Source organism: Ixodes scapularis, unplaced genomic scaffold, assembly GCF_016920785.2.
Source record: "Ixodes scapularis isolate PalLabHiFi unplaced genomic scaffold, ASM1692078v2 PGA_scaffold11__112_contigs__length_91849675, whole genome shotgun sequence".
Taxonomy (NCBI): domain Eukaryota; kingdom Metazoa; phylum Arthropoda; class Arachnida; order Ixodida; family Ixodidae; genus Ixodes; species Ixodes scapularis.
Window position 1 is genome coordinate 24,160,836 of NW_024609837.1, and position 21,757 is coordinate 24,182,592.

The window sequence follows — 21,757 nt, forward strand, 5'->3', positions numbered from 1 at the left end:
ATCAAAGCAGAGGTATCTGCAAACGGGCATAATACAAACCACGGTCAACGGTAGACGATGTAAGCTGAATGTACAGTTTAGAAAAGCAACCAAACGCTCAATTCAGAGGTCAATTCTGACATAACTTGTCGGTAAAGAAAACAAAACTCTCGCTCTCTGTAGCACCGACACCACCTAGAAGAGAAAACCTGTACCTCCTCCTCCCCCCCCCTTCCCCCCCTCAAAACGTCGTCACCGGTGGATCTCCGAAATTATTGTTTTACTTTGGCTAACCGCTGCTCAGAGTGAGTGCCTTGCATCCATAGAGCGCAAGTCAAAAGGCGATCTTCGCCCGGCGCGTCGGTCGTCGCAAAAAAGTGTGTGCGCGGGTACCGATTCTAGGGATATCCTCGTCGTCAGTCACGCACCTGGTTCTTCTGACCGATGCGGTGGGCCCTGGCCTGCGCCTGGAGGTCGTTCTGAGGGTTCCAGTCGCTGTCGAAGATGACCACCGTGTCTGCCGTGGCCAGGTTGATGCCGAGGCCGCCCGCCCTGGTCGACAGCAGGAAGCAAAAGTCCTGGCCGAAATAAAAGGAAAAAAAAAAAAAAATGTTGTCGAAGCGAGCGTAGTTTAGGCAAAGGAGACACGTTGCAATGATCAGGCACGACGACCGAGAATCTGAGTGCGGACAATGCCTACTGTCAGTTGAGACTCACTGGTGCGACATCACGGTGTCTTGTGATGTTAGTGTCAAATGACGTCACAATGCCACGTGACTCTCCCATGTATGATGTCACAAGTGACATCACTGTCACGTGATGTTGCAGTGTCACACAAAAACCAATGACCCCAGAGTTTCTTCTCTTAGCACTCGTCATCATTCAAGCACCACTGACAGACACCAACCGTTACAAACACCGTGACGCCATCGTCGAGGTTGCATCCCAGGCACACACCTAAAACCGCCAAGAGTGGTCCCTATAAATGCCCCGCATCTAAAACCTCGCTTTGAGAGCACGAGTCTGTCGTGAGGAGGCCACCGACCTGGGAGGTGTCGGCGTTGAAGTGGTCCAGGGCCTGCCTGCGCAGCTCGCCCTTGATGGAGCCGTCCAGCCGCTGGAAGGGGAACCGGCGCAGCTGCAGGTAGTCCGCAATGATGTCCAGCATGCGCACCATCTGGGAGAACACCAACACCCGGTGGCCGGTCTCCTTCAGCCTGCACAGCAGCTTGTCCAGTAGCAGCAGCTTGCCGCTGCCCCGGATGATTTGCTGCAAGGGAAGAATCGTCACAACCGTTAGGACAGATTGGGCCACCTCGAGACGTCGCAAAACCGTTGTTGCAACATTGCTACATCCGGGCCGTTTCACGAGAAGTCCAATCTGGGAATATGAGTGCATTACCAACAGAATTTATGGCAGAATCACACTATCGTAAGGGCCAATAAAGTGAAGATATGGACGTAATGAAGCAAAACTGAGAAAGAGAAAATAAATGAAGGCAGCGGAGAGATTGGCAACCTTAGAAAAACTAATCTATGTTGAGTCATTAGCACTGAAACATCACCTCAACTTCCTTATTAAAATTTAGTAAGTATGTAATTGCACAAGCTTACAGCAAAGTACTGTCAGTAAGGCTCGGTGGATGCTGGGAATATTGAACCAATGTGGCACCTTCACCAGTGTTATCGGCAACTACATTACAGTAACCGGATTAAAGCGGTACTCGACTCGTTACAATAAATCTACCATAACATCTTCTTTCCTAACTAGCATAATCTCAAAGTGATATGGCCACCCCACGATCCTCACCTGTAGGGCGTCGACGTTGTTGACGGCGGGCTGTTCGGGGGGCCGTATGAGGACCGCGTGGTTGCAGCACTTCTTCAGCTCCATCATGATGTTGATGAAGCCCGAGGAGGAACCCTTTACCCCCTTGGACAGGGCCTTGTAGTTCTTGGTCAGGATCCACCTGGAGCAACACGACACAGAGCCGGAACAAAGGCATCTCAAGGACGGAACACAGTCGCCGGATTTCGTGCTCCCCTCTACACGCCGATTGGCAGAGCCCAACTTCTCAAGTAGGTTGCGCTAAAAAAAACCAACGTTAACGACGGTACTCGAAGAGCAGCCCAATATCACTTTCACGCAAAGAAACTCAAATATTATGGGGGATGTACACACCACATGAACAATACCCCCGTGTCCAGAAAAGCTTTTGTTGAACTGCACGCAACTTTACCAAGGCATTGAATCCACGGGCTGGAACTTAGCCTTGTAACTTCGTCGCATCCCCGTACCCTAAAGGCTTATTGTCCGAGTGCAATCGACCGCGACGCAACAGCTTGTAATGGCTCGCAAAGAGGGAACGCATCCGACCGGCATATACATTTTCTAGTCTTTTACGCGTCACTCCTTCACTATGGGCCCAAAATAATTCTGACGTTACGAGCAACCACTTGTCGTAGGCGCTGCGTAAATCTGATATTGCAAATGCCGCAAAACCTCCAGTCCGGTTAAACACGGATTGGAAAAGTTTCCAGGGCTGCCCGACAGACGGCGCCACCGTGTTGGCAGCTTCTCTGTCATTCTCTCGTCCTACTCGGTTGCACACCATCGTGATGCAGCCAATCGCACTCAAAGCAGCCTCGAGTCGTCTCTGTTGACGCGGGGACTTCAAAAGCACATTGACCCACTTGTAGTACTGCTTCTGGATGGAGGTCATCTCGACCCGGAGGATGCGCTCCACCTTGGCCGGCAGGGACTTCTCCACGTCCTTTTTGACCCTGCGCAGCAGGAAGGGCTCCAGCTGCTTGTGCAGCTTCGTGTAGCCCTTGTCCGCGCTCTCCTTGTGCTCCGCCTCAAACTCCTCCCACGAGTCGAACCTGCACCCGAGAAACAAAGAGAGCCAAGACGCTCAGACACGCACCCGCGTTACTTAGGAAAGGCTGGGAATGTGGCTCGAGGGCCTTCGCTCTCCTATTGTAAGAAAGTTCTAAATTATTACGCCGCCCAAAAGGTTCTTGTACAGCTTTTATACAGCTCTGATTTAGGTATATGGCTCGAGGATTTTTGCTCTGATACTGCAGAACCTTCTAAGCTTATACGCAATCTAAGAGGTTACCCGTTGAGGCTGTATGCAACCGTTTTGCCGTACAGCAAGGCTATGCAAGGGTGAGCAAAACAGGCCCAAGAACCAGGAGCACTGCCGTGGCTAGCGATCCAACTGAGCTAGCCTTGCACGTGCTTACAATTACATTGCGAGCGAACAAGCCTGTTCAAAACTTCGTGCAGCAGCCACCGACTTTTGCATGTTGCACTCGTCAGCTCTCTTGCGCGCACCAAGACTTTGGTAGAATCCCGCGACGACAAAGAGAACGGTGTCAAACACAAGACAAGCATGTCAGTACTGCACTACGCTCTATCTTTGTCGTTGCTCCAGTGTTGTTTGCTTCCCCACTGATCTTCAAACCCCCCCCCCAAATTTTCAGCATCGCCTTTGGCACTCTTCCGTACGCCAGAGGAAAAAGAAGGAATCATGGCAACACTGAGTTTCTTAAACGAGTCCTCACTTGTTGGGCATGATGAAGTGGAGCAGGGCCCACAGCTCCTTGAGGGAGTTCTGCAGGGGTGTGCCCGTGATCAGCAGTCGGTGGTTGGTGTCAAACTCAAACAGCGACTTGTACAGCAACGAGTCGTCGTTCTTCAGCCTGTGTGCCTCGTCCACACCCAGCACCGCCCAGTTCACGGCCCCCAGGAAGCTCTGCGTGTCGAAGCACGAGTCATTTCCTAACCTGGAGGCTCTAATCATTCTTATTGTTATTCTTTCTCTCCTCTCTGTGTCAACTTTCATAATCCTCAATCTTGGGTTGCTTCAAAATGTTATTTTATCTATATATTTATTTTGTGTCCAGAAACATTTGTCTCCCAGATACTGGTTATAATATAATGTCACACTACAGTGGCCCACTGAAACAAGGCGATTTTAGGTTTGAACTGAATGCATGATGCTCACTACTATAAAGTTTGGAGTAAGCCACCTTTTAGACTAAACAGAAACCAGTTCAAGCGACTTTTATTACAAGGAACTGTGGTATAAGTATGATCCACACTAAAAGTATCCTTACTTGACTTCATTTTATTTCTCATCCAGGGAAGATCACAACTTCCCTGTTTGGGATGCCACCAAAATGAATTATGGCTTAGCAGTATAGCAAATTTTAGCCAAAAACAAACATCAGAAAATCTGTAGCCTACTCAGAACACATTCCTTAGCAGCGCAGAAGATCCGTCATACCAGTAGATTGTTCAAAAAGGAGCAACATTTAAATACGCTATGCCTGCAGGAAAACAGTGTTGTTTTTCCATTGGAACTTATCGTCGCAGCAATCTACAGAAAAATGTACTGTTCCAAGAAGACTGCACTCTACTTGCAGCAATTCTATCCTTAGCGGTAATTCAACCAACTGTTAGCACACTTCCCCACAAACCGGTTCCAGGTATTTGGTTCAGACAAGACCGTAGTTCCGACCTCCTTTAATAGAAAACTATTTTTTCTCGCAAGAGCGAGCAACTTCTAGCTCCCATCGAATAAGAAATGTTCCTCACCTTGTCCTTGAGCAGTATCTCATACGTGGTGAGGAGGGCATTGAACTTGAGCCTCTTGTTCCCAGGGTGGCACCATTCATGTTCTCGAATCTGCACGGGACCACCCACACACAAGTCAACCAAGTGATACCAGCTGACATCCGTGGAATGCTCCTTCTAAGAAAACCGCAAGCCTCCCCCACAAACAGCTTCTAGACTTTCACAAGTGCAAAAGAGCGTCATAGTAAAAATCCACTTAACTGTAAAAACAAGTTTATTGTGACCGTCATACTATCACGTGACACTGTGACATCACAGTGACGCATAACAATGATCCCTCAGTACACTTAGCAAGCCACGACCCTGATGTAATGTGACACACCCACCCCAGGACCTCACAAATAAGAAAAAATTGTCTTAACCATTCTGACAAACTCTGAGAGAGCACAGAATGTGTCATGCATGCACTAGGCGTACGTTACGACAAGCTATACTTGGTTATAGAATGTATTCGTTGGTTCTGGATGCCGTTGCATGCAGAACACACTCATTTATTCTTTGAGTTTATTAGAATGATCGAGACAACCGTAATTTTATTTGTGACCCGTGATGTCATAAAATTATGCAGCGAGTTTTGTCATTCGGAGAGTCAGCTGCGCAAGTCGACAGTCACCTACTACTGCAGGCTTTCTTAGTCCAGCTGTTTGCTCTCCCATTTGCCTCGTCCCAGTGGCGTCGGACAAAGTCATCGGCTTGCGGATTGCACGGTTCAGGGTTCGATTCCCACCATGCCGCTTCGTCAGAAACCTCACCAGTTATGACAAACTTTGAATAATTATGACCAAGTAGGCTTCTATATATGCTTTGTGTGCTTATGAACTGCCTCCTATGTTGTCTTAAGGACTGGCCAAATAGCGTACACTTTTCTAAAAAGAATGTTGAAGTTGCGGCGCGTGCGTCTGTTTTCAGTGCGGACACGAACCACGCAAACAGCATGGCTTTCCTCCTCACTGTCGTCTCTTCCCCTTTCTTGTTTTCAGGGGAACCCACGACAAAAGTGTAGGCCTCGACGACAGCCAGCAGAGCGCGCAAGTGGTTCTCCAGAACCCCATGACGTGTACGGTCTAAGCCTCTGTGCAAGGACGCGAGCAAAGGGAAGCTTTCCTCCAACAAAAAGAAAACGCGGAAAAGCGAAGCGGAACCAAAGGAGACCTTCACTTCCTGCACAGCAAATGCTGCGACTGCAAAAAATCCGCCCCGTTTGAACGGCCCTTTAAACCGCGTGCAGCAGCTCCTCGCCACGCTCGAGCATATCACTTTTCGCACGAAATCTAGTTCATAAACACACTGTGTTCTAACAGCTGTCGCCGTAAAAAAAGAAAAGAGAAGGGCGAGCGAAGACCACCGACCATGGTGCGCGAGCTGACGTCTCCGAGGTAGACAACGACGTTCATCTCGGGGGACCACTGGGTGAACTCCTTCTGCCAAGAGGTCATGGTGGACAGGGGCACCACCAGCAGGAAGGGACCAAACAGGGCGTGCTGGTTGAACAGGTATGTCAAGAAGCTGATGGTCTGGATGGTCTTGCCCAGACCCATCTCGTCCGCAAGGATCACCCCGTTCTCCCTGCGGTCGCCCAAACAGGGGAGGAGCGGTCACTAAGCGGTGCCGTCAAGTATGCACGGTGTTGGATTCAGCATTCCAAGTTTTCAAGTCAAAGTTGATGGTCTGGATGGTCATTTGAGGACCACCTTGTCTGCTAGGGTCACCCTATTATCCCTGCAGTTCCCTAAGTGGTGTTGTTAAGACTGCATAATGCTGAATTCATTATTTTAAGCTTTCAAGACAAAGTCGATGATCTGAATGATTTTCCCAAGGCCCGACTCGGTCGCACGCGTAACCTTATTTTCCCCGCATCCCAACAAGGTGCTATTTACTAGTGGAGCTGTTAACTAACTATACAGAATGTAGAATTCAGCATTCTAAACTTCCAAAACGGTCTTTGCTGTCCCACGAAAACCATTCTGAACAGGTAGTGAGGGAAAGGGTAAAAACGCTGAATAAGGAAAGACCTAGCAAACAGGTTCCTTCAAAGGTCAAGGATGTTTATAGCTGGAAAGAGGGACAACAGTTGGTGGCTTTGAACAAGACATCTACTCAAGAACAGTATGCGTTCGTCAGTATATAAAGAAAGTGAGAGAGAGAGAATGCAGAGAACTAGTATGCAAGAACTGTGGCTGAATAAATAAATAACGACCGACTGATTGTAGCGGAACTTTTTTCATAATCATTACGATAACAAACAAGAGGAGCCCAATATACTGCCAGTAATTTCAGAGTTCAGAACAAGACCATGCTGACACGAAGAGAGAATGAGTCGCAAGAGTGGCACCCACTTGCACCAGGAGCTGGCCAGCCAGTTGAGGCCCTCCAGCTGGTAGTCTCGTAGCTCCAGCTTCTGCTCCCCGCCAATGTACGATGGCTGCGTCTTGAGGGGAACAAACTTGGGGCGCACCTTCAGCACCTGGTCGTCCAACATTTAGGGCGATTAACAAAAGGGAAAAGAAAGTGTCGGGACACAATTTAGTATAAAACTAGGATGCCTTCGTGTGCGCCTTGCTTAGGGTGGTGACATCTGACCAATGTGCTCGTAGGGCTTATCATCATCGTCCCTTCATAAAAACGAGCAATGGTTATTTTTCTCTCGGACACAACAAAATTAAACCTAAATTGCGGTACCCATTGTTCCAGCTTCGAATTTGGACCACGCTACTTGGGCATCTTATAAGACAAAAGAGCTAGTGATTTACCAAAAATAAATAAACTCAGTATTTGTCTTTGATGCATTCGTGAACACTGCTTTTTTTTTTTATCTACAAGCCTGGAGAGTTGTAACTAGTATTATAAAGTAAGAACCAAATAAACGTCATATTTCAGAACACTAGGACTCAACAAAATAAACTCCAATAAACTCCGAACTACTCATAAATTATATAAACTCCTGAAAACACTCTTTGAATTTTACCAAAATGAACTCCAATAAAACAGAAGCACGGTCACGATCCCATTTCCCGCCAAATTTGACCAATGAAGCCTAGGCCACACAAGGAGAAATCCCCAATCTGAAGCTGAAACGCGACTAGTTTACAATCGGGACCACCCGACGTACAGCCGGCCTACAGCCGGTTTACGGCCAGCGTTTCTCGCGGGAGAAGCTTCGAACCCACCTTGCACACCTTACTGGGGATCTTTTGGGACTTCTGGCGGGCATGGTACTCCCGGATCACCCGGGGAAACTTGCGCTTCATCAGGTTCCCGTCCTCCCAGGTGCAGTCGGAGTACGGGAGACCGTCCCACTTGCACAGGTAGTCCATCTGCTCCGCCTCTCCACTCTTGGCTGGAGCATGCGCTACATCCCGGGGAAGGGGACACGCCACAGTTGCAACGCCACTGCCGAAAACATCTTCCCCAGCCTAACCCTGTCTCTAATGCCCAAACAAGCATGACCTGGTTTACCCCCCACTAGGCCCCTGAACTGCCTAACATGGCACAAGACTTAACTTGGCCATCCCAATTTGATCGAACCCAGTTCGAAGCCGAAAATAACATGCCATGTCAGAAAACGTGTTTCTCGGAAAATATATTAGCCTCAGGGTGCCCTTCATATTGGTATCAATTATTTTAAATGTAAATACTTCATTGTGTGTATTTTTTTATCTGAAATACCGCCAGTTCTCTCCTAACCCAATTTATTCTGGCTGTGTTATGACAAGAATACATCACTCCGAACAAGTACTTGGCGACCAATTCCTCTTCTTAGCCTGTCCATCAGAAAAAAATTTGGTTTTCATGCTTTATCTAAATCTTATTTTGTGAGCCTGATAAAACTGAGTTGAAACTAATTCAACTTGACCAACCTCAGTGCTCTCCAAGACTCAAATTATGCCCTAAACCTTATATAACCAAAATTTATGTCGGCCCAACCCTTCATTTTCGGCAAACCCAGAGATAACTCTACTCAAGCAAATCACCTTGCCATTGCTAAATGAGGTAAATTAATAATTTAAAAGTTTCCAGAATTAACAAAGCATAGAGCCTTAAAAAAGCCACCTTTGCCTTCAACAATTTGCCTTCTGCTTAGACAAATGTTTACTTCTCATCGTCGCCAGGCTCTTGCAAGGTGCTCTTAGAGCCAATGCTAGCAATGAGGAAACAGTACCTTGACATTGTGGCAATACCTAATGTAGCCACTAATAACATTCAAAAGCTTTTTAGGAAACAATCAAACAATTCCAGACCTATTTAGTATATGGCACAGGCTCAAAGAACGAAAAAATGGGGAGGGGAGGGTTAAAGGAGATGATGGGGTAGTATGATGAAGGGAACTGTGATTGCATGTTTACATCGATTTCTTGCCATCAATTCAAAAGCAGTCCCTTTTATATCGTTGACAAAAAATAGTACCGCCCAGCTGATTAGGAACTTTTACGGCAGCAGCTCGACTCAGAAGCGTTGCGCAGGCTGTTCCTTACACGATATTAGTTTGTGCACCGATACAGAAAACCACAACACTGCAAAGTATTAGTTTTCAGAGCTAAGACTTGCAAACTATATGCAACTCCAGAAATGTTTAGTTGACAATTTTACAAAAAAATGAAGAAGGTTCCAGTGTACAAAGTAAATGAGAAGCCCTTATTCAATTAAACAAGGCAAAAAAAACTTATTGATTTATTTGTGATGCAAAAAAATTAACAGATAGACAAGCTTTCAACGGCATTAAAAATAAGTAGAGCTGCTGGGGTAGCCATCCCTCATCTTCATTTCTAAGCATTTTGTCACCCACTCAAAAGCCACGAGTTGAGAAAACATGAACCACTGCCTTCACTGCAAGACACAGGTCGACATGATTAGAAAGAGGAGCATTCTTAAAATTGCCTCAAGACCTTTGCATCTATCGTGACGAGAAATTTTGTTAAAGCTAGTCCGTATATCTGTCAACCGGGAAACACAGAGGCCTTTCCACAATACTGCAGAAACTGTCGTCAATGCTTCTAACAGCACGACTTGGACACATTTTAGTTTCATCTCACTCGGTCTAATTTGTGATGTCTTCTCCGTGGGCCCAGACGCTGCTCATGTCGACCAGTGCCCAAACAGCGATCGCGGTAGTTCAGACATTGATTCATGCGTGCCATGCAGCATGCGTCATGCAGCTCTTTCCTACCACTGGCAAGAGTTGCATTCAGAGTCAAGTATCCCACCAGAAGCCCCAAGCCTTCCATGCAGAGCCCTCAATATTCAGCCAAAACCACAGACATTGAGGAAAGCCTTAAGACGCACAGAATAAACTGTGCATGCAGCGTAGAAGTATTTAGCAAAACCGCAGCCATTTAATTTTGCTGACAACGTCAATTAATATTCAGCAATACATAAACCCAATCCTATAGATGTAGACTCTTGACCTATTAATCATAGCCTTTGTCCTACAAAGAGTCAAAATTTTCTAACCAATCTTTGAAAGCCTACTGTCACCAGCCAGGCAAGCCTTTCAAAGCGGTGCCCAAGGACAAGCTTGCAAAAGTCACAAGAAAACAAAAGCGACTCAACTGATAATAAACATTGAAAACGAGACCAGCCACCCAAAGAACCAGAAACATTACTCCTGCATCAATGCGTTCAGAGCAAGATGCAAGAAAAGCACAGACCTGTACATAAACTGCTAAACATCAACCAGGACTATTGAGCAAGCTTTAAACAACAAATGCAACAACTTTACGTTAAGTGTCAGAACCCAAATCTTGCAATTAGTGTCAAAGACAACAACAAACAGTTTAACAACTGTTGGTGAGTGCATCGGTACATAGTTAAAGGGAGAAACACAGAAAATTTTGGAAGGCCTGCATCGAAGGCTTCAGCATACATGACTCTGCTCTGCAAGCACTGGGAACTCCAGAAGCAGAAAACAGCTTAAGGAACACGAAAGCATTTCTTTCTTGGGATACTTGACTCCGACTGTAATCTTTCCTCCGACCCTCTTCCGACCCCCGTAAAGCGAAAAGAGAGTGCCCGTCGTGCGGAAAAGTAGCAACAACCATAACCCTCTGTCCCATACCCTTTCCTAAAATCTCCTTTCCGTGCACACCCCAATATTCGCTCTATGCAACGTCCCACGTGCCGTTAGAACTGCACAGCTATATGGTGAAACAACAGGGACAGTTAGTACAGGCAACAGCTCAAAAGAACACTGGATCGCATGACGGCCCCTAACCGGTTGTAATGTGTTGCTGCAAAAGGAAGACGACAACACATACAAAGCGCCAACAGTGTCATGCCCCGCACATGGCGCCTCGTCTGTTTCTATCCCTCGCGCTTTCGTCTGTTTCTATCCCTCGCGCTTTCGTCCCTTTCTCTAAAAACTCCTTTTTTTTTTTTTTTTTTTTTCATTTCCTGTACTTAAAGACACGCGTCCATTTTTCTACTTTCTCCAAGTATTAAACGACAAATCATAATTAATGGAACGGTCGTCGCTACCCTTCCGCACTACAAGAGCTCTCCCTCAAGCAAACGACGGCAGGGGGGTCCAGACAACGGCGCCCAAAACGTGCCTCCGGCTGCAGTTTTCGGCGTCCTGTACCGCCTCCCCGAAACGGCAACAGAATTTGTCACGGAGCCTCTGCGTAACGCCGTGAACTGTCATGGCTCTCGACCGCCGGTTGTAGAAGCTGCAGCAGGACCGGCGTCCTGCAGCAGCTTCTACGACCGGCGTCGACGTCCGGCGCCGTACCACCATCGCGATCACGACAAACCACGGCATCACGCAGACTCTGTCAGCGACCGTAGACGAAAACTGAGGAACGAAACGAAGACACGGTGAGCACCCTGGCCGTAGCCGCGTTCTGAGCGTCGTCATCCGGATAACGGACCAAGACGGAAGAGGGTTGCGGGAGAAGGCTCGTCCAATGTAAACATGCAAGTGTGTCGTCCAATGAGAGATGGGGGGGAAAATGAGGCACCTTCGTGGGGGGGTGGACGGCACTCACAAATAATCCTCTCCACATCCATGTGCTTCCCCTGCAGCTCTTCGGACATTTCCTGCTGGCACTCAAAGTACTCTATGTCCTCGGGGGAGGCGTGATCTCGCCTGGGAAGTGGAAAGAAGCAGACGACAAAAGGGCGCGGTGAATGGCTCCTCGTTTACCGGAGTCTCGGGTATGATGTATCGTGGTCGCAGATTGCGCACACTTGTTTCGTTAAGAGGCATAACCGCCCGAGTTGCGGGAAGGATGGGCAATTAATGTAAGCCTCATAAACGCACCTTCTGAAAAAGGAAACAGCGTGTGCAAGAAACACTGGCGCCTATTCTATGCTTTAAGACTGAAGTGTTCATTCACGGCCCTAGTCAGCGAAAGTCCTTCTCTAATAATTTAGCTGGGCTACGCCGAACAAGGACCTTCAGGGGTGGCCGTTTGCTGGGGTCAAAATCATGCACACTTTATATGGTATTCCCTCCGATTTGCAAGTTCACACTTTATACCATACTGCAGCCATGCTTGGTATTGACAACTGGCATGAATACAGAGAGAATTAAGTGCTTTGATTCTTAACACCTCAATTATCCATGGTCACCCACATAAACCGACAAACACTCCCTCACTAGAATTGTGCATACATACTAGCTTATGGAAGGGCTACGTCTTATCTGCACTTTAAATGAATTTCACCGTCTCCGAGCTGAGCGTGTGCGAGACAAAAGTATGGAGACCACTAGACATCTGGTTGGCGTGCTACTTCTGTACCACCGAAAAACGAACGGACAAAGATAAACTCGGGAAAAACTTGGGGAGAGAGCTCACCATAGGCGAAGTTCGTCCTCCCGCTTGATGTAGTTGTCCAGCTTCTTCATGCCCTTCACCTTCTGGTCCTGGAGGGTCTGCAGGGTCTCCCAGGTGTTGTGCAGGTGGGACCAGCCCTTCCACTTGATCAGGTACTGTGTCTCCCGCTCTTCGTCGGGGGTGTCCGGGGTGTTGGGGTCGCCGTAGTCCTCCACCGCGTACACCGTCGTGGAGGCACCGGTCGCTGAGGGGCACGCGTCACCGCGTAAGAAAAACTTAGGCATGCCTCAATCGTATTTGATGAACTCGAAAACAAGCTAACACGTGTTGCATGTGCGACGTCGCGGGACCTCGTGAGGTCGCGTAACTTTGTTACTTTCTACGACTCATGTCATGCCGTCACGATTCTGGGGTGTCGCCCTGATGTCAGGGAGTCGCGTGATGCCCTGATGTCGAGGACATGTGGGGCGGTTCAGCGAAGGCTTTCAAAAATCCTTAAAAATAGGGTGGTTGAGAAAAATAAAAACTCTTTTCAGGAAAAATCTGCCAGCCATGGCGGATGGCAAGGATTGCAAAAAAACATAAATTAATGGAATAATTAGCAGAAATTTTCTAATTAACTTTCTAATCGGTGAAAATAAACGCAAGGTTCCAATGAAAAACTTGCAGCACCAAAAAAAAACTAAATAAATGTATTTTAGGACCATATAACACAGGGGCAGCACTTCACAGCGTTCCAAAGAAATGCAATAACACAACATACATTTCTGGCAAAAAGTTCACATCTGCCCATCAATATTAAGCGTGCCAAATAATTGGCTACAACTCAACTGAAATAACCACCCGAAAGCATGGAAGTTCAAAATGTGACATTCTGACGACTACAGGACAATATAGCTACCATGCACCATCCAAGTAAAGCACTACCACAAGGTCGGTTGATATTTATATGCATAGTTTACACAGACATGTCTCAAACAAGTCTAGATTCTTGCCAATACATTTCTAGAGACAGGGTGTTCCATCCCGATACAGTTTAAGCTATATAGCTTCCTCAACTAAGCTAGCTTGAACCAACCCCTCAAATCAGAGAGGCTAAACTGATACGACCGAATCCCAACCCATTCTTCTATCGAGAACAGCCTGCAAGCCCTCGGGTAACAGAAACCGCAGACCTTGGATCCCAGAAATTATTGAGCCTTGTGAATCCCGGGACGCGACGAGGGCGTCACTCACCTCCCTTCTTCCCTCTCCTGTGGTCGATGACCCTCTCCACCGTCTCTGCATTTGGAGACTCAACGGCGACTGCCTGTTCGTCGTACTCGATTTCCACGATGTCGTCCGACCCGGTCTCCTCCGCGCTCTGCTCCTTGTAGCTGGAAAGCACAGGAAACGTTCAGTGCGTCACACTTCCCACTGCTGCAGTCTCGTAGAAACAATTTTGGATATGCAGAGCAAAGCATTGTATGCATTCTCTTTTGTTAGCTCGAGCAGACGTCTATAATGTTAGAAACACCCCAATCGACGTCCAAAGTCTCAATGCCAAAAACGTGATTAAAGACCGGCCCAAATCTAGCGATTCGAGTAGGACCGGAACGAACTGGCGTACACACAATTTTCCGGCTCAAATGTGGATGCTCCTTCACTTCTGGATGACGCACGTTTAGTGAAAAGCGTACTTAGAACCGAGTAGATGTGGTGCACGACTTCAAAGTTCAAGATCAGCATAAGTCGAAAAGAGACCTGAACCACAAACAGAGTGGCAAACAATTTAGGTGCGATATGCTTAAATGCCTAAAACAAATCGGCACATCCAGCAAGCGGGTCTCGTGAGAAACAGCCTCCACGGCAGCCGCTCACAATTGCAAAAAGAAAAGCGCGAGCGAAAATTACCAGACACTTCACAGGTTCAGTCATTTCTGTCCCACAGCAGCAATTAGAGTTCATCGAGTCCCCACAGTTAGTTTCACACCACGTGAGAGAGAAGTCGAAGCTACGGGCACGTTGCCCTTAACGATGCTTGCGCTGCATGAGCGTGCTTGCTCGGCGGGGCTGCTGAAAGTTCAGGGCTCGCTCTCGTAGACTCTGGTATGCTTGCACTTAATTTAAACATAGTGCGGGGCACAATCCACCCGACAACCGAAAAACGGTGCCGCCACTCACCTGACAGCCTTGCCACCTCTCCGCGACGCCTGGCGCTTGCTTTCGTCATCGTCACTGTCGTCGTCGTCCGACGACGCTTCGTTGGAGCTCTCGGAACTGTGGTAGCGCACGCGGTTGCTGGAGGCGGCGGCGGCGGCACGTCTCTGCTGGGTTGCCGGCGCCCTCCGCGGGGGAGGCCTCTTGGGGGGAACCTTACGAGCTCTGCCGCCAGCTTCGCTGTCGCTTTCGTCGCTGTTCCCGCTTGACCGCCAGTCGCCCGAACTGCGCCGGAAACATCATAGAATTCCCTTTTTATTTAAAGGCTGCAGCCATACGAGAGAAAATCTAAGGAACAGTTCAGGCTTCCTTTTAGTGCCGATTTTGTCAAAGATGAATGCGGTCAAAATGGAGGCTAGAGGTGGCAAGCACTGTGGCCATTCAAGTTCTCATAATATGTTTCATTTAGAAAGCTAAAGTTTTTATAGCATCTAGATTCCATACAGCCGTGCCGACAAAACTATGATTTAAAGTTCCGAGAACCGGGAACAAACAGCTCGGCTGAGGTTTCCGACTGCCCTCTGCAATACAATGGGGCAACGGCGAGTTCCTGTAAGGTCGCTAATCTCTCGCAAAACTGGTGCTAGGGGAAATTCTTTCTACTTCAAAGAAACTCAGTCCGATGACTGTCGACTTGGGAGAAGGGAACGCAGCCATCCCAATTTTAGACTGAAGAGTGGAGACAAACAACTTGAGAATCACACGTAGCATGCACTCACAAGCATTAAACTGGAGCATGAACGGTAGATTATCCTCAAAATATTCATCGCAAAGTTTCTGGATCCCTGCCTGAAAAGAATGATATGGCTAGGTCTGTCAAATACTAACATTCTAGGACACCCTGCCCTTTTTAACAAGCTCATAACTGAAGACCACCAATGCTGACAGCACTGGCAAACTGATGTAACGAAGGCACTGGACTACATCTCAGTGCACATGTTTGTGTTTGCAGCACAGTTTTTCACATTGGTTCTTCAGCCTGTTGTATGGCTAGACTGGAGAACAACTAAGACCGACGACTTACGCCTTCCGTGAACGAGCGCCAGATCTTGGACCTTTCCGGCTGTCGCTGCCTTCAGATTCCTAAAAGAAGAAAGCGCAGAGCAAAACGCAGTTATGTAAACTCGTTAAGACGAGAGGAGATGCACCAGTCACACAACAACTGGTTCTCAGAAGACTCTATGCATACGGTGCCACGGTGAGCTAAAGGTGCGACGGAGAGGTTGATGGTAATATGTACATCTGGCTGTACACGACACTCTTTCCTAAAGCAATACACTACTCATGCCAGCATGCAGCAAATTCTGATGATTTAGGCGAGTGGCACGACCTTCCCCGTGCCCCAAACTTTTACCATGGCACGCATCAACACCCCCCCCCCACCCATGCTCTTTTCGACGAGAGGAGCCAAGAACAACTAAAGGACGGAAGAGAGGACACAAAATGGCCATACACTCACGTCGACCGTGTATCGCTCGGGCTCCTTGCGGCAGCGACCGGAACGCCGCACCCCGTACATGTCCGGGTTCTCCTCCCACACCTGCTTCAGGCCTCCCTTTCCCCCTCCCTTGCCCCCCCTCCTCCTCGCATCCCTCGAGCTGTCGTCCTGGTGCGAACCGGCACTCTCCGAGGTCCTTCTCTGGTTGGCCGACCGAACCCTCTCCGCAGCGTCGCTGTCCGACTCTGCGTCTTCGCTTTCAGAGCTCGAGCCGCGGTCGCTTTTCGCGGACCCGCTGTTGGCGTCGTCATTGTTGTTCTCCTCGTGGTTGTCCTCCTCCTCCCCCTCCTCCTCCTCTTCCTCCTCCTCGCCAGTCTTGGCCGTCTGGTTGCTCGAGTCCAGCCGTGGCGAGGCGGAGCCGGACTTGCGGCTGCGGCTAGACTCTGAAGCCGATCCAAAATCCGAGTCGCTGTCTCCGGACGCGGCCGAGCTGTTGCTGCCGGCGTCCGAGTTCTCCATGGCAGGAGAGCCCGGCGGGTCGGGCTACCCTGGAATGCAAGAGTAGCCGTTATCAGCGGGGATCACTTAAAAGGCGCAGGTAGTTTCACTTAATGACATGTGGAGGCCTAACAAACGGCAACAACCCGTTTTCCGAATTCCTCGACCATTCTACAAATACATTTTAGAGCGCAGCTCTTAGGGGCCCGCTTCCGGCTTGAGCGGCGTCGCCGTCGCCGTCGGCGTATCCGCGAAATCACGTGACCCCCCCCCAGGTCACATGACCCCTTGAGGTCACGTGACCCGCCTCAGATCACGTGACCCCCTGAGGCCATGTGACCCCCTGAGGTCACGTGACCCCCTGGGGACACGTGACCCCCCCCCCCCCCCCCCCCCCGAGTTCACGTGACCCCCCTGAAGTCACGTGACCCCCCTGACGTCACGCGAGCCCCCTTAGGTCACGTGACCTCAAGGAGTCACCTATCCCTCAGTACGCTTCCATCTTCCTCCTCAAGAGCTGTGCTCTAACCGGCGTTACAGGGAATTGTAAACGGCTTTCATTTTTCTTTCTCAACCACTTGTAACAAACATTATGGAATTAGGAACATTTACTGTCCGAGCCGGGTTAGTGCGACACGTATGTACTGCGTCAGTACAACATGGACACCGCAAAGTCGGGGCGTCAGCCAACATCACAGTGTCACATGACCTTATGATAGCAGATGACATGATATCAGGTCATGTGATGCCACAAAGTCATGTCACGTTTGATGCAGACTGTACATTGCAAGGTGAAATTAACTACTGTAAAACCCTTAATGTTCGCGAGCCCTCAATTTTCGCGAATTTCACGAATTGGAGAATTCGCGAAATTTAAGGGCGCGCGAAAATTTCGGTCCTTAAGATTTTCAATGCAGGCGTCTGGAATTCGCGAAATTTAGTGGTCGCGATTATGTCATCTGTGACCGATTCGCGAAAAATGGGGGCCGCGAAAATAAAGGGTTTTACAGTATTGTGCCATAACTACAGCTACAAACAGGGCTAGTGTTAGGAAGTAAATTAACAGAAATGCAAGGGAACAGCACTCAAAGTGTAGCTTCTTGTCAGTGTGGTTATTAACTCTCGTGCAACTTAGTTTCTCTCAAAGCTAAACAACCTCAAGCACACCAGGCCAAAAAAGGAAGTCGTGCAAACCCAGAACGCAGAAACATCCAGCACTCCCATCTACATTCGGCACAAACTGAAAGGCCGTGTCTGCATTAGGATTCATTGAGATGCATTATGCTTGGTCATGGGGAGAGTCGGGCAATTTTCGACGCATTGAATGCAGGGCGCACTCGCCTGCTCCCCAGATTTATCAAAATGATTGAGACGATATTGAATTTATTTGGTACCCAGGACATCGCGAGATCCCATGGGGAGCCACGCTTCATCAATCGGGAAACAGCTAGACGCCCGTCCTACCGCAAGCTTCCCTGTCGTATCTAGTCCGTTGCTTGCACTCCCAATCGCCTTCTCCTTGTGGCACCGAGCAAAAGCATCGGGCTGCAGATCTCACGATCCAGGGTTAGATTCCCGCTGCACCGCCTGGCAACTCACACCAACTATGATCAAGTATGATAATTTTATGTCTAAGTAAGCCTCTTATACGCTTGGTGCGCTTACACATTGCCTGCTACGGGCTATGCATGCTTTATGCAGCCTTGGCCCGCATGCAGTGGTTTTTCGTTACGTTCGAGAGAAACGACCTTGAACAGATTACAAAAGTTTGTGTGCCTTTTATAATAGCAGCCGTACCAACTACGTATTAGCCATACACTAGACCTTGAACAGATTCCGCATTAATAGATCCTTTACAAAAGTTTGTGTGCCTTCTATAATAGCAGCCGTACCAACTACATATTAGCCATACATTAGCAGCTATTTTTGGACTCTGGCACCACATCAACAGTCAGCTTGGATTGCGGTCTCGCAACTGTGTCGCCAAGGGCTAGGCCTGCAGTTCAAGTTTTACCACAAGCTACGCCACCAGACTCAGTTTCACTATACTAAGTGGAAGCGAAACTAGAGCGGCAAGCACAAGCATGTTGCCTTGCACTCCCTTCACGAGCACATGTTCATAGTGGCCCCACTCAAAGCACTTTGCTTGCTCTTGTACCTTCTTCGCTCACACTGACGACGAATGGAGTATAGAAACAACAAAAATCTGGTAACTAAAAGCGTTGCTGGATGGGACTCCTAAAGATATAAAGATTCAGAGAGAATGACAACCAGCCAAGAAGGTGGTTGTCGGTCCCCCCGCTCGCTCCTTTCGATTTGAGAAAGATGGACACTCCTCCCTTCTGCAGAGGGTAGCTCGGAGACCTGCTTTTGTCCGTAGTAGTAGTAGTGATAATGGTAAAGACAACCTTTCTCAAGCAAGCTTCTAAGTATGCATATGCACTCTCCCCTGGCCTTGCTCCCCGCCATCCCCAATTTCGAAGGCCGTCCTGCACTAACAACATTTTCAACACCCATCTTTTCACATATTTAGTCTTTTTTTTTACTCTTCTTTTTGGAGCATAGGTAGTATGGGGCATAAAAAGCAAGAAAAGCCAACACAATGGCGCAATGCCAATGTATTCTGATGGGCGGAGGCACGTTATGCTGCCCTTCATTTGTAGTTTCTAGATGGCGCTCGTTAGCAAAAGGTCCGTGTGTCCAATTTGTCGGAGGCAGCTGCAGCAGGTGCCAGATCACCCAAAGAGGACATTCCAGAGAAGGGGGCTCTTGACCACTACTTTGTTCACGCTGGGGATATTGCAGCTGAAAGAGCCACGATAGTTTTACCTGCTCGTGCAAACCGGCGGGTAAGCCAGGCTGTAGGAGTCGAAAAATGTTCTGCCACGTCAGCAAACCCTAGACAAACATCCCGCAACCTCGCACCCCAATGAACCTTTACTCAGCCACGAGCCCATTGTCCTCCACTTAGCAGATATTCAATGCATTCATTAGTGAAAGGCACAACACTATCCTCGCCCCGTTCACCACATACCAGGATTCGCAATCCTTGCAGAATCCTAATTCTATTGCAACCTGTGGCAGGCTCTTCCGGGCTACTGTAAGAAACCATTCATAAAGAGGGGCACTTCTTGCTGCGCAGTTTCAATCCGAAAAGAACCTAAATTTGGTTTGTCGCTTTGTCGGATGTCGCAATCCCGGTGGCTGGTGCTACAAGTCCCGGTAAAAAGCGCGAAAGAACCGGAGCAGCGCCGTCGTTAGTCTCGATTAGCGGACGGTGAATTTTTGGTAGCTCGAGAAGTTCCATGCCCCCCGTACCCTTTTTACCTGTATGGTCGTGTTCTGGTTCAGGCTGCACGTGCCAGTGTTTTGTATGAAGTTTCATTGTACGCTATCAACACTCGATAGCAGCCAATTCAGTCCAAGGGGCCATCTTCCAATATTCCTTCCACATCTATTCGCGACTCCAGCGAGCTATAGGGGGCGCCACCACCAAACAAGCATGGTGGCTGGGAACAGGTTGCATTGGCTTGGCCGGGCAGCCTGAACGGGTGGCGCACTCACTTTAACAGATTTTCTTTTGTTTAATGCCCTATTTTATAAGTATTTGAACTGCGATGGTTAATACCCCTGTCAGAGGGGATAATTTAGTGTACTTCAACCAAGTGCACTTCGACTTTAGTGTAATTTCTGTAGTGTGCCACACGGCTTCTTCCTGAGGAACAATCTCAAGTTCCAGCGAGTTTGACAAACTCACTTCACTCGATCGAGTGCGTGGCATCAATAGCAATGTTTCAACAGTAAAACATACAACACAAAAACCAAAAACGAGACGTAAATTTTATTCTATAAAGAATAAGGAATTCGTGAAAGAGAGGACAGAGAGGAGTGGCATTGCAAACAAAGAGTGGGGTGCACTTGGAGTTTAGGCTGATCTGTACCAAGATTTGCGCCGCAGTGAATTGATAAAAGACGACGACAAAGTCAGTCATTCCAAGGCTATCTTGATTAGCAGAGAAAAACAGAGCCTACTTTTGTGTCAGCATGTAACTATTCGAGACAACACAATAATTATGATCTAATTAGGCAGTGTCGGGGCCTCCTCGTAGGCTTCCATGGGACGAAGCGGAACGCCAAAGTTGGATGTGCTTCTTTCTTTATCTTGGCTTGCGATGATCAATCAGAATCATCCAATTGGCGTAAAAATTGTGCATAAAGCACGAGACACATGTACGACGAAACCGTCCGATCCGACGTCCGACCACTCAATACGACGGTCGGAGGCGAGGGTTTTCAACGCTCTCCGATACTACGAAAACCCTCGCCCCCAAGGTCATTCCGGCAGTCCGCAAGTCGGATCGGAAGGTTTCGTCGTACATGTGTTTCGCGCTTTAATGTAACGTTGTTTTAGAGGGCAGCTCTGAGGCGTCCATTTCCGGATTGAGCGGCGTCGGCGTAACCGCGCGTTGCAATATGGGATGTTTCTCAAAATGATGTCACACGTGACATCACGAGGGTAAAATTATCTCGCTAAATTTGGCGGGAAAAGTTTTCGCCAAGTTTAGAGAAATTTTTTCGCTAAGTTTAACGGGAAAATTTTACACTCATTACATCACACGTAAAATTTCACGTAATGTGTCATACGACGTCACACGTCAAATCAGCGGGGAAATTTCCCCGTTATATTTAGCTGGAAATCTAGCGAAAATTTTCCGCTAAATGGGAGGGGGAGCAGCAGAGGAGGATGGGAGGGTCCGGAGGGGGAGCAGTTGCATACCCTCCCCACCTCCTCCTACTCCTCCTCAGCTGCACTCCAATTCAGCATTACAGAGAATTGTAAATGTCTTTAATTTTTTTTTTAATGTGCCTTTATTAAGGAGTATCGGTGGCCGAGTGGGCTGGCGCGCACCAGATCGCAGTAAAGGGAGAGAAAGCTCGCGCTGGGGGGCAGAACCCAGTGATCCCGAGCTCAATCCCCAGCCCCGCCTGAAGAACACACTTCCGATGAAGTGAGATCGGGGAGCACACTACGCTCACTCCGATAGACTGAGTGTGTAATCTCGATAGCAGTGTTCAAGGAGTAAAAATAACAGAAGAAACTAACGCTGCGTAAAATTTGCATTATTTCGATAGAAGTAATATTAGATGCGCAGTTGTTCTCAGTTGACAGGAAAGTAGTGCATTGTACAAAAACAATCGGCTAATCTATTCTCCAGCCTTAGCCCC

At 48.3% G+C, this 21,757-nt stretch overlaps 1 protein-coding gene across 1 annotated transcript in view; it reads right to left on the minus strand.

Moving 5' to 3' along the window:
• Window positions 1-21,757, minus strand: part of LOC8029103 (chromodomain-helicase-DNA-binding protein 1) — a 49,998-nt gene that overhangs the window by 21,437 nt on the left and 6,804 nt on the right. The window contains exons 2-16 of the mRNA XM_029994895.4: window positions 16,055-16,581; window positions 15,620-15,678; window positions 14,560-14,820; window positions 13,633-13,772; window positions 12,418-12,640; window positions 11,605-11,705; window positions 7,792-7,973; window positions 6,961-7,088; window positions 5,974-6,190; window positions 4,586-4,675; window positions 3,550-3,740; window positions 2,674-2,862; window positions 1,790-1,949; window positions 1,025-1,249; window positions 408-557 (exon numbers count right to left, since the gene is read on the minus strand). Of these exons, the coding sequence (XP_029850755.2) occupies window positions 408-557; window positions 1,025-1,249; window positions 1,790-1,949; window positions 2,674-2,862; window positions 3,550-3,740; window positions 4,586-4,675; window positions 5,974-6,190; window positions 6,961-7,088; window positions 7,792-7,973; window positions 11,605-11,705; window positions 12,418-12,640; window positions 13,633-13,772; window positions 14,560-14,820; window positions 15,620-15,678; window positions 16,055-16,552 (2,814 nt within the window). The 5' untranslated portion in view covers window positions 16,553-16,581. The remainder of the gene's footprint in view (window positions 1-407; window positions 558-1,024; window positions 1,250-1,789; window positions 1,950-2,673; window positions 2,863-3,549; window positions 3,741-4,585; window positions 4,676-5,973; window positions 6,191-6,960; window positions 7,089-7,791; window positions 7,974-11,604; window positions 11,706-12,417; window positions 12,641-13,632; window positions 13,773-14,559; window positions 14,821-15,619; window positions 15,679-16,054; window positions 16,582-21,757) is intronic.